Source organism: Neophocaena asiaeorientalis, unplaced genomic scaffold, assembly GCF_003031525.2.
Source record: "Neophocaena asiaeorientalis asiaeorientalis breed wild unplaced genomic scaffold, Neophocaena_asiaeorientalis_V1.1 scaffold218, whole genome shotgun sequence".
Taxonomy (NCBI): Eukaryota; Metazoa; Chordata; class Mammalia; order Artiodactyla; family Phocoenidae; genus Neophocaena; species Neophocaena asiaeorientalis.
Window position 1 is genome coordinate 6,053,241 of NW_020172818.1, and position 12,794 is coordinate 6,066,034.

Here is a 12,794-nt window from a genome sequence, read left to right on the forward strand (position 1 = left end):
GACTGGGACATGAACACGTGTCCCCTGCATCGGCAGGCGGACTCTCAACCACTGCGCCACCCTACCCTACCTTTTAAAGGTAGCCAGTTGATGTTAGTAAGCTTTGTAAAATAAGAATTTCTTTTATTTAAATTAAACTTTAACATGTAAGATCTGTCTTTTCAAGACACCCTAATTTTTTAAATAGCAGTTCTATTTAATGCTAGGATGAAATGCTATTTTTTTTTTTTTTGGTGATACGCGGGCCTCTCACTGTTGTGGAGCGCAGGCTCCGGACGCGCAGGCTCAGCGGCCATGGCTCACGGGCCCAGCCGCTCTGCGGCATGTGGGATCCTCCCAGACCGGGGCACGAACCCGCGTCCCCTGCATCGGCAGGTGGACTCTCAACCACTGGGCCACCAGGGAAGCCCAGAAATGCTATTTTTAAAAATCAGAAAATGGGCACTTTGGGCTTTATAGGTATTTGCAAATCACTTTTTGTATAATTAAGTTTAATTTTCATTTTCTTTCTAAGTCAGGGGTTCTCAACCTCAGCACTGTTGACATTTGGGGCTGAACAATCCTTTGTTGCATTATACTGTGCTGTACATTGTAAGATGTTTAGCAGCATCCCTGGCCTCGACTTACTAGAGATGCCAGTAGCTCCTCACCACTTGTGATCATTAAAATGTCTCCAGACATTGCCAAAAGGCACCCCCCGGTGGGGGGCAACATAATCTCCATTGAGAAGCACTGCTCTAAGCAAAATGAGTGTTTGTGTGTGTGTGTTTGAAGGTGGAATGTTAATGAAGAAACAAGACAGGAAATATAATTTATGTTCAACTGTTCAAAAATTCCTGTTGTATAAAGCAAGGCAGCATTGAATTCAGAATAGCAATTAGATCAACTGCTACCAAATTGGAACTATTTGTGTGATTCTTATTAACTTCTGCATTTGGAATGGTGTTTGCTTTAACTCAACACTCTGGTGCAAATTTACCTGCTAACAGTATTTAGAACTGTATAGATAAGACAAACCTTAGAAATGTAGGGGCATTAAGTTTAGATAAAAAAGAATCCATCGTGAAGTAGTTTATACTGCGTGGTCTTAAGTCATGTTTCTCTTATTTTAAAACCTAAACAAAGCAAAGCAAAACAAAACACAGCAGTTTCATATTTTGCACATGGTGGTGTTGGATTTGGTATAAGTGGCTGCCCTGTAATCTCAGCCACCGGTGATGTTATCATCCAGTCTGTTAATTGTCTCTTGGTTGATGTCCCCGTTTCCCTTCAGTGTTGGATCAAACCTTCCTTACTCTTGTGCCCACAGACTCCCTTCCTTCACTGAAAAGGCTGTGGGCATTGGAGGTGAACCCCCTTACGGCCAGCCTTCCACCCCCTCCCTTGTGTCATCACTCTTGACTCAAAGGACCATGCTATTCTGTCTTGATCCCACCCCTCCCGGTATCCTGTGGCATTCCTTCCCTCAACACTCCCACCCTCTTTCCTTCCTTTCTCCCACCCACTCCCCCTACAACTTTCCTTTTTGTTTTCCAAGTCATCAATGTTTTGTGGACTGGCTGCTTTTCCCACAGCTGACAACTGTGCTCCAGTCAACTACTCCCTAAAGTAAACCATGGTCCCCTTTCAGACCCCTGATCCAGTTCCCTCCTTCCTTTCCCTGCCAAGCATCTGGGAGGGAGTCTCCTTTTGGTATCTTTATTTTCTCTCCCCCTGTCCCAGTGAGCTACAGGAGGGTTATCAAGGACACTTCTCCAAATAGGATTGGTTTTCCCACTTGGAGAGTGCAATTCTGCAGAAGAGCCAGGGAAATCAGGAGAGGCTCTGGGAAGGGAAACTCGAGATATTGCCAACTTGGTTAAAAGGAAAAGTTCCCTATCTCAATCTGCATGCCAGGAATATGAAAGCTCAACAGGGTTGCTTCATAAGGAAAAAGTAATAATGCTAAGATATTTCAAAGCCACCCAGCAGTATTACACAACAGCTGTTAGTTTTAGGGAGTCAAGAAGATGAATATGGGGTGATATTATAGATGTGGATGATAAGGAAGTGAAGGTCATTATCACAAAGCTTTTTTATTTCTAAATCAAACTTCATTTTTGTGAAAACACCAAGCATTTATTTTGGAATGACCTCAGAAGCCAGACCTTTTCAAGACCTTTCTGGAAGGGCTCTGGTCCCATTCTAGCTCCCATTCTGTGAAGTCCCATCTCACCCTTCCCTTGGGGCCAACCTTGATTCCTCTTCTTTTTACTCCCTCTAGTCAAACCATCATCAAGTCCTGTCAGTCCTTCTTTCAAGGCTGCAGTGTTGCTCTAATTAATTCCTTCCTCCCATTTCTGCTGTGAGGCCCAACCCCATCCCCTCACTCCTGGCTTTCTGGGCCAGCCTGTGGACTTATCATCTTCTTTGTAGGGCTGCCCTGGCATTCCTATCTCAAGCCTGGCTAGGAAACACTGAGCCTTGTGGTTCAAAACATGCAAGAAGTCAAACATCACGATCAGCACTGTTCCCTTCAGCAGTCCTATGTATCATACTGCACTGAGCGTTGCTTCTTTGTAGTTGTCTCTCTCGCATCTCCTAGCTGGATTTAAAGCTCCCTGAGACAGGGCCGTGTATACCTCCCTTTATACATGGCTTCCAATGCTCCACTATACTCCTGGCTCAGCATCAGACCCTCAGCTGGCTCTCAACAATTAAACAACATTCAGGGCTTGGTTGTTGAGTCATCAACTGATGCATTACAGTTCTGACAATCTTGGAACATTTTCTGAAACACATTACCTCTATAGAAATCTGATAGCACTCGCATAAACAGATGCATTTAAAGTGATTTTTCTTATCCTCCTGAAGTTGCCAGTAATCCTTGAACCTTCCCTAATTCAAAACTTGCAGTTATATGGAAAATTTCCAAATGACACAGTAGTATTCCTAGACAGTCAAAATACAATATCCTCTAAATTAATTTCATCTATAACCACTACTCAATTATAAAAAATTAGGCCATTGAGCCATTATGATATGTAATTTGATCAGTTATCAACTCTTTATGGATAGTTTAAGAACTTACCCAAGACTCCCTTAATTTGTAATTTTTTAAAGAAGATGACATGATTCAGCTCTTAAGGCCAAGATAATAGCTTATAAGTATATTCTTAATATTGTAGGATAAAATTTTGTTTTTTTATTTAAAAATTCATTTCATAATATTTTAGAGAATACCCTTTTCACATTACTTTATAAAATTGTTTTGATTGTAATATCCATAGCAAGTTAATATTCAAGAGAGTCAATGGGAGATAGTATAGGAGGCTTCCTTTATGTTTTAGAATATATGTGAAATAAAGTCTTGGTACATTAGTGGAAGGTGGAGGATGTCTTCCCACATGGTAATTCAGAACATTTAGAATGGCCCAGAGTGGGAGAGGGTTTCACAGACTGGCCAGGTGGTCTGAGCTCTCACCGACCAACAGGGACGCAGGCTGGACACCCGGATGCCAGGGCCTTCTCTCCTGTCCTTTGCACTAGCTTCAGTGTGGGAGGGTCTCTTTCCGAGGCCCCCAGTCCTTCCTACCTGCCATGTTCTGTCTGCTGCTCTCCCCCGCCTCCCTCTAGCTCTCTATCTGATCTCCTCACGTGAATCTCGGTCTTCCTCAACATCAGTTTTTCCTCTGCAGGGGAGGAAGGGGAGGAGTCAAGGATGAATCTCAAACAAGGGGGCAAACTCTGCGTAGCTGAAATCTTTGCTATTCTGTGGATGTGGGACAGGTAAGACTCTTAAGGGTCCCCAGCAACCTCTCATGGTGAAGAACAGGTGACAGCAAAGCATCGAGCTGGCTTTTGGAGTTTGTGTTTATTTACTTTCTCCATCAAGTTTTATTCTTCACTTACACAGTTTTCCCTGTGCAGTTAAGTCTTGCTTTAAACTGTAGCTTAAGCACACTCAAGTGTGCAGGGCCAGGGCAGGAGGGTTCATGTGGGAAGCAGTAAAGATGTGGGGCTTCAGAACCAGCAGGGTGTGACCCTCCGCCCAAAGGCATTTGGATTTTAAATGTTCCAAAGCCCTTTGCCATGCAAGGAGAAAGACACTGCCTTCAGGCTCTGCACTGCAGAGAATCTCTGGCTAAGAAAGGCCTCTCTTAATCAGGTGTTAGTCGTACAAAGAATACCAGATTTTCTAATTTCAACAAATCTGAAATGGGATTGTGTCTTTGGATCCATGGTGCCTCGTAGTTAAGTGACTCAAATAATGGTGCCTCTCACAGGGAGAGATGATGGGATGAAACCCAGTCAGCAGGATCTCAGAGCCCCTCAGACACAACTTTGCTAAGGGACAGAGGAAGAGGAGCCCTCTACGTAAGCAGTCAGGCTCAGCAGGGGCTCCAGAGGAGCGGGGGTGCACAGTCGGCGTGGACCTGGCACCATGGGCAGGGTTGTTAGTACCAGGCAAGCCGACCGGCCATCCACTTGGAGGTGCCCTCAGCTTCCCTTCCCAGTGCAGAGCTGGGTGACTCTCTGCTCTCACCTTCAGGCACCATCACCCCATCATGCAGAAATGTCGAGATTATTTTCCCACGGATATTCATAGGGAACTTTCAGGCTTAAGAAAAACTCACATTTTCACCAAACCTCCGCATTCAATCCCCTTTCTCATATCATTCTTTACTTTAACAAAATCTCCTTACTTTCTCCTCTCACCCATATTAAGTTGAGCAGCAAAGTAATTTCGTTCTGTTTTTCTTAAGTTCCCAAATACATAGACATTTCCTTAAAAATCAGATGGGTTTTTGCAGAATTACATGAGTGACTGGACTAAGCCTAGCACTAAACTTTCCAGAAAAACATTTTTCAATTTTGTAGCTATCAATGCTGTTATCAGCACAGCAAAGGAATTTGGCCTGAGTCATGATGCTAGGTGCTTTGTACATGAGGATCACCCTCAGCCCTCACCACCCCCAGATCAGGGATGAAAGGAGAAGGACAAAATTGCCACAGTCTCTGGAAAGCCCCAAACCCAGGTGGTTGACCTTGGGTGCCCAGTGCTGACCGGTTCAGGGTCACCATCTCATTTCTTGGCATCCCTACTTCATTCTGAGCATTTCTACTGTGCTTCCTTCCCACTGTCAAAATAACCCCCTATTTTAGCTGTTTCAAACTTCCTCTACTAGTTTTAGAAGGTTTTCAACTACCTGAGTCTAGACAGGGGTTGATATTCAAAACATTGAACAGTACTCACAGCCAAGTGCTAACCAATCACAAGAACTGTTACCGTACAAGGGGACAGGATCCTGGAGGCATTAACCTTGTTCAGACATACCCTTTAACTGGTCCATTGTAAGAAGGTCCAGAGGGTCTTGGAAGTGGGGTCTATGTGGCCAGGGTGGCATTTTGGGGGTCCAGGATGGAAACTCTTTGCTATTCAGTAGAGAAGTATTTAAATATTTTAATAATTACATAGCTATAATTGTATCTGCAGACTTAATGTCAATTACAATCAGTAGGTAGTGGCAGCCTGGAGTACAGTGTTGAGAAGGATTCTGAAGTTATATCCAGGCTCAGTGGGGGAAAATAGGGCATGATCAATTGTCATTTCTGGCAAGGGTGGTGGATAAGAATGAGAAATTTCTGCACAAGTGGTGGATGAGGATTAGTGATTTCTGCATGGGTGGTAGATGGCAAACAAAGGCACCTGTGCCACATATTTGCAAGCCTAAGTAACATGCCTATTAGTATCATAAAAGAGAATCTGTCAGCATCATAAGAGAGGTTTCGCCATAAGAACAGCAAGCCTAAGACACTGTAGTAGATTGAATAGTGTCCTCTAAAACTTCATGTCCACCTGGAACCACAGAATGTGACCTTATTTGGAAATAGGGTGTTTCCAGGTATAATTAGTTAAAGATCCAGATGAGCGTATACTGGATTAGGGTGGGTCCTAAATCCAACGAGAGTGTCCTTGTAAGAGACCAAAAAGGACACACAGACAAGAGAAGGCCATGTGTAGATGGAAGCAGAGATGGGAGTGATGCTACCACAAGCCAAGGAACACCTGGAGTCACCATGAGCTGAAGAGGCAGGAAAGGTTCTTCTCTAGAGCTTTTGGAAGGAGCACAGCCCCACTGACACCTTGATTTCAGACTTCAGGGCCTCCAGAACGGTGAGAGAAAAAATGGCTGTTGTCTTAAGTCACCAAGTTTGTGGTGCTTCATTATGGCAGCCTTAGGAAACTAAAACAGACACAAATAAATATATTGCTAATGGTGGCATTTAGGCTAGTGGGGAGCTTTATTTATTTTGGGGGATCCTAGCACCTGTACCCCAACCCCCCATTATAACCACCTGTGATTATAGAAGTTGATTTCTCTGGTATATTATGCTAGGATCTTGGTACAGCGTGACGTTGAAGTTCTCTGATGAATGAGCCAGAGACCTCTCTACCGTCCCCCATCCTCCCTCATCCCCCCACCTCATCTAGAGACACACACTTGATCACTGTGGCCAGTTACTCCGCCAGCATTTCTAGGAGCCAAGTGGGGTAACAGATCTTTTCTGACAAGACCTTAAGACGTGCCCAGGAAGAGCTGACCTTCTGTTCCCCTTGAGAATCTATCAGGACACCAGCATAGCCGATGGATGATTTAAAACCATCTCGCACCTGTGATGACCCAAAATTCTTGGGACAGTGACTATAATTAAAATATGTACCTGAAGTGTTAAACTCTCCGGCCAGTTGAATATTTTCAAGTTGAAAATCTGTCCAAAGTGAACACGGAAGTCAGCCCCAAGTGGCCGACTGTCGGTCCTGGACACTTCCTTGTTGTTGAAGGTCACCTTTAAATACAGCGAGCGCCTCTTGACATCCTCCCTTCGCAAGACCTCCACCCTGCAGAGTGAGACCATTCACTGGTGGGTCAGTATTCATTTACTAAGTATAACTGGAGTGTTTGACAAATGGGCACTGACCAGAATAAGATACACTGGAGCTGGAGCTTCAGTCCCTTTAGCCTTCATTGAACCAAGGCAGTCATAGGTCTTGCAGTGCTTAATATAATAAATAGTATGTGTGATATGAAATAAGAGGCCCTGAAAAGGCCACAGGGGATTTAGAACTGTGCTAAAGCATCACTGTGCTACGGTCTCCTTAATTATTTCAAACAACCCTTACATTTGTATCCCAAAGTTTAAAGTAAACAGAATTATATTATTTGTTAAATGGAGTGAGTTCAGACCATAAAGGCTAGTAGTGATTTATGTTTGGGGAGGATGTTTTAACCTATAAATATAATAGCATATTGTAGCATTTGGGTCAACTCTGCTTTTCCAAGATCCAAGCTTTTTCTTAACATTTTCCAATGGTGAGTCACTGCTCACTGGCTGCATGGGATTAAGAAATGTTCCTTATTGTTAAAGGTCATTTGAATCCCAATAGAACATAGGAGGTATCTAGGCAAGCATATCATTCTTTTTTTTTTTTTTTTAACATCTATATTGGAGTATAATTGCTTTACAATGGTGTGTTAGTTTCTGCTTTATAACAAAGTGAATTAGCTATACATATACATATATCCCCATATCTCCTCCCTCTTGCATCTCCCGCTTACCCTCCCTATCGCACCCCTCTAGGTGGTCACAAAGCACGGAGCTGATCTCCTTGTGCTATGTGGCTGCTTCCCACTAGCTATCTATTTTACATTAGGTAGTGTATATAAGTTCATGCCACTCTCTCACTTCATCCCAGCTTACCCTTCTCCTTCCCGTATACTCAAGTCCATTCTCTACGTCTGCGTCTTTATTCCTGTCCTGCCCCTAGGTTCTTCAGAACCATTTTTTTTTTTGTTTTTTTGATTCCATATATATGTGTTAGCATACAGTATTTGTTTTTCTCTTTCTGACTTACTTGACTCTGTATGACAGACTCTAGGTCCATCCACCTCAATAAGTCAATTTCATTTCTTTTTATGTCTGAGTAATATTACATTGTATATATGTGCCACATCTTCTTTATCCATTCATCTGTCGATGGACACTTAACGTTGCTTCCATGTCCTGGTGTAAATATTGCTGCAATGAACATTGCGGCATGTCTCTTTTTGAATTATGGCTTTCTCAGGGGATATGCCCAGTAGTGGGATTGCTGGGTTGTATGGTAGTTCTATTTTTAGTTTTTTAAGGAATTTCCATACTGTTATCCATAGTGGCTGTATTGATTTACATTCCTACCAACAGTGCAAGAGGGTTCCCTTTCCTCCACAATCTCTCCAGCATTTATCGTTTGTAGATTTTTTGATGATGGCCATTCTGACTGGTGTGAAGTGATACCTCATTGTAGTTTTGATTTGCATTTCTCCAATGATTAGTGATGTTGAGCATTCTTTCATGTGTTTGTTGGCAATCTATATATCTTCTTTGGAGAAATATCTATCTAGATCTTCTGCCCATTTTTGGATTGGGTTGTTTGTTGTTTTGGTATTGAGCTGCATGAGCTTCTTGTAAATTTTGGAGATTACTCCTTTGTCAGTTGCTTCATTTGCAAATATTTTCTCCCATTCTGAGGGTTGTCTTTTCATCTTGCTTATGGTTTCCTTTGCTGTGCAAAAGTTTTAAGTTTCATTCGGTCCCATTTGTTCATTTTTGTTTTAATTTCCATTTCCCTAGGAGGTGGGTCAAAAAGGACCTTGCTGTGATTTATGTCATAGAGTATTCTGCCTATGTTTTCCTCTAAGAGTTTTATAGTGTCTGCCCTTACATTTAGGTCTTTAATCCATTTTGGGTTTATTTTTGTGTATGGTGTTAGGGAGTGTTCTAATTTCATTCTTTTACATGTAGCTGTTCAATTTTCCCAGCACCACTTATTGAAGACGCTGTCTTTTCTCCATTGTACATTCTTGTCTCTTTTATCAAAAATAAGGTGACCATATGTACATGGGTTTATCGCTGGGCTTTCTATCCTGTTCCATTGATCAATATTTCTGTTTTTGTGCCAGCACCATATTGTCTTGATTAATGTAGCTCTGTAGTATAGTCTGAAGTCCAGGAGCCTGATTCCTGCAGCTCCATTTTTCTTTCTCAAGATTGCTTTGGCTGTTCGGGGTCTTTTGTGTTTCCATACAAATTGTGAAATTTTTTGTTCTAGTTCTGTGAAAAATGCCATTGGTAGTTTCATAGGGACTGCATTGAATCTGTAGATTGCTTTGGGTGCATAGTCATCTTCACAATGTTGATTCTTCCAATCCAAGAAAGAGAGTGGTATATCTCTCCATCTATTTGTATCATCTTTAATTTCTTTCATCAGTGTCTTATAGTTTTCTGTATACTGGTCTTTTGTCTCCTTAGCTAGGTTAATTCCTGGGTAGTTTATTCTTTTTGTTGCAGTGGTAAATGGGAGTGTTTCCTTAATTTCTCTTTCAGATTTTTCACCATTACTGTATAGGAATGCAAGAGATTTCTGTGCATTAATGTTGTATCCTGCAACTTTACCAAATTCATTGATTAGCTCTAGTAGTTTTCTGGTAGCCTCTTTAGGATTCTCTATGTATGGTATCAAGTCATCTTCTGCAAACAGTGACAGCTTTACTTCTTTTCTGATTTGGATTCCTTTTATTTCTATTTCTTGTCTTTTTGCTGTGGCTAAAACTTCCAAAACTATGTTGAATAATAGTGGTGAGAGTGGGAAACCTTGTCTTGTTCCTGATCTTAGTGGAAATGCTTTCAGTTTTTCACCATTGAGAACGATGTTGCTTGTGGGTTTGTCATATATGGCCTTTATTATGTTGAGGTAAGTTCCCTCTATGCCTACTTTCTGGAGAGTTTTTATCATAAATGGATGTTGAATTTTGTCAAAGCTTTTTCTGCATCTATTGAGGTGATCATATGGTTTTACTCCTTCAATTTGTTAATATGGTCTATCACATTGATTGATTTGTGTATATTGAAGAATCCTTGCATCCCTGGGATAAACCCCACTTGATCATGGTGTATGATCCTTTTAATGTGCTGTTGGATTCTGTTTGCTAGTATTTGTTGAGGATTTTTGCATCTATGTTCATCAGTGATATTGGCCTGTAGTTTTCTTCCTTTGTGACATCTTTGTCTGGTTTTGGTATCAGGGTGATGATGGCCTCGTAGAATGAGTTTGGGAGTGTTCCTCCCACTGCTATATTTTGGAAGAGTTTGAGAAGGATAGGTGTTTGCTCTTCTCTAAATGTTTGATAAAATTCACCTGCGAACCCATCTGGTCCTGGGCTTTTGTTTGTTGGAAGATTTTAAATCACAGTTTCAATTCCATTGCTTGTGATTGGTCTGTTTAATATATGAGAATTGCTAGTCCAGCTTTCGTCTGATTTCCATTTGCATGGAATATCCTTTTCCATCCCCTCACTTTCAGTCTGTGTGTGTCCCTAGGTCTGAAGGGGGTGTCTTGTAGACAGCATATATACAGGTCTCGTTTTTGTATCCATTCAACCAGTCTATGTCTTTTGGTTGGAGCATTTAATCCACTTACATTTAAGGTAGTTATCGAAATGTATGTTCCTGTTACCATTTTCTTAATTGTTTTTGTTTCATTACTGTAGGTCTTTTCCTTCTCTTGTGTTTCCTTCCTAGAGAAGTTCCTTTAGCATTTGTTGTAAAGCTGGTTTGGTGGTGCTGAATTCTCTTAGCTTTTGCTTGTCTGTAAAGGTTTTAATTTGTCTGTCAAATCTGAATGAGATAGAGTAGGATAATCTTGGTTGTACGTTTTTCCCTTTCATCACTTTAAATATGTCCTGCCACTCCCTTCTGGCTTGCAGAGTTTCTGCTGAAAGATCAGCTGTTAACCTTATGGGGATTCCCTTGCATGTTGTTTGTTGTTTTTCCCTTGCTGCTTTTAATATTTTTTCTTTGTATTTAATTTTTGATAGTTTAATTAATATGTGTCTTCATGTGTTTCTCCATGGATTTGTCCTGTATGAGACTCTCTGTGTTTCCTGGACTTGATTGACTATTTCCTTTCTCATATTAGGGAAGTTTTCCACTATAATCTCTTCAAATATTTTCTCAGTCCCTTTCTTTTTCTCTTCTTCTTCTGGGACCCCTATATTGCAAATGTTTGTGTGTTTAATGTTGTCCCAGATGTCTCTGAGATTGTCCTGAATTCTTTTCATTCTTTTTTCTTTATTCTGCTCTGTGGTAGTTATTTCCAGTATTTTATCTTCCAGGTCACTTATCCTTTCTTCTGCCTCAGTTATTCTTCTATTGATTCCTTCTAGAGAATTATTAATTTCATTTATTGTGTTGTTCCCCATTGTTTGCTTGCTCTTTAGTTCTTTTAGGTCCTTGTTACACGTTTCTTGTATTTTCTCCATTCTATTTCCAAGATTTTGGCTCATCTTTACTATCATTACTCTGAATTCTTTTTCAGGTAGACTGCTTATTTCCTCTTCATTTTTTTGGTCTGGTGGGCTTTTACCTTGCTTCTTCATCTACTGGGTTTTTCTCTGTCTTCTCATTTTGCTTAACTTACTGTGTTTGGGGTCACCTATTCTCAGGGCAGGTCATAGTTCCCATTGTTTTTGGTGTCTGCTCTCAGTGGCTAAGGTTGGTTCAGTGGGTTGTGTAGGCTTCCTGGTGGAGGGGACTGGTGCCTGTGTTCTGGTGGATGAGGCTGGATCTTGTCTTTCTGGTGGGCAGGACTGCATCCGGTGGTGTGTTTTGGGGTGTCTGTGACCTTATTATGCTTTTAGGCAGCCTCTCTGCTAAAGGGGGGGGGGGTTGTGTTCCTGTCTTGCTAGTTGTCTGGTATAGGGTGTCAAGCACTGTAGCTTGCTGGTCATTGAGTGGAGCTGGGTCTTAGCATTGAGATGGTGATCTCTGGGAGAGCTTTTGCTGTTTGATATTACATGGAGCCAGGTGTTCTCTGGTGGACCAATGTCCTGAACTCGGCTTTCCCAACTCAGAGGAACAGGCCTGACACCCGGCCGGAACACCAAGACCCTGTCTGCCACATGGCTTAGAAGTAAATGGAAAAAAAGAAGAAACAAGGAATGAAATAAATAAAATAAAATAAAAAGTTATTAAAGTAAAAAATAAAAAAGTAATAAAAAAGAGAAAAAATGAAAGAAAGAAAAAACAGAGCAACCAAACCAAAAAGCAAATCCACCAATGATAACAAGTGCTAAAAACTATACTAAAAAAATAAAAAAGGACAGACAGAACCCTAGACAAATGGTAAAAACAAACCTATACAGACAATATCACACAAAGAAGCGTACACATCTCACAAAAAGAGAAAAAGGAAAAAATATATATATTAAAAAAAAAAGGAAGGGAGCAACCAAATCAATAAACAAATCTACCAGTGATAATAAGCTCTAAATACTAAACTAAAATAAACACAAAACCAGAAACAAATTAGATGCAGAACACAAACCCCAAGTCTACAGCTGCTCCCAAAGTCCACCGTCTCAATTTTGCAATGATTCATTATCTATTCAGGTATTCCAGAGATGCAGGGTACATTAGGTTGACTGTGGAGATTTAATCTGCTGCTTCTGAGGCTGTTGGGAGAAATTTCCCTTTCTCTTCTTTGTTCACACAGCTCCTGGGGTTCATCTTTGCATTTGGCCCCAAATTTAAATGTTGGCCTTTGCTTGTAGGTCGCCTGAGGGCGTCTGTTCTTCACCCAGACAGGAGGGGGTTAAAGGAGTGGCTGATTTGGAAGCTCTGGCTCACTCAGGCCGGGGGGAGGGAGGGGTACGGATGCCGGGCGAGCCTGCGGCGGCGGCAGAGGCCGGTGTGACATTGCAACAGCCTGAAGC

The 12,794-nt window shown here is 41.5% G+C and overlaps 1 protein-coding gene across 1 annotated transcript in view; it reads right to left on the minus strand.

Moving 5' to 3' along the window:
• CC2D2A (coiled-coil and C2 domain containing 2A) overlaps nt 1-12,794 on the minus strand; it is a 129,281-nt gene that overhangs the window by 51,356 nt on the left and 65,131 nt on the right. The window contains exon 16 of the mRNA XM_024741837.1: nt 6,706-6,883. Coding sequence (XP_024597605.1) covers nt 6,706-6,883 — 178 coding nt within the window. The remainder of the gene's footprint in view (nt 1-6,705; nt 6,884-12,794) is intronic.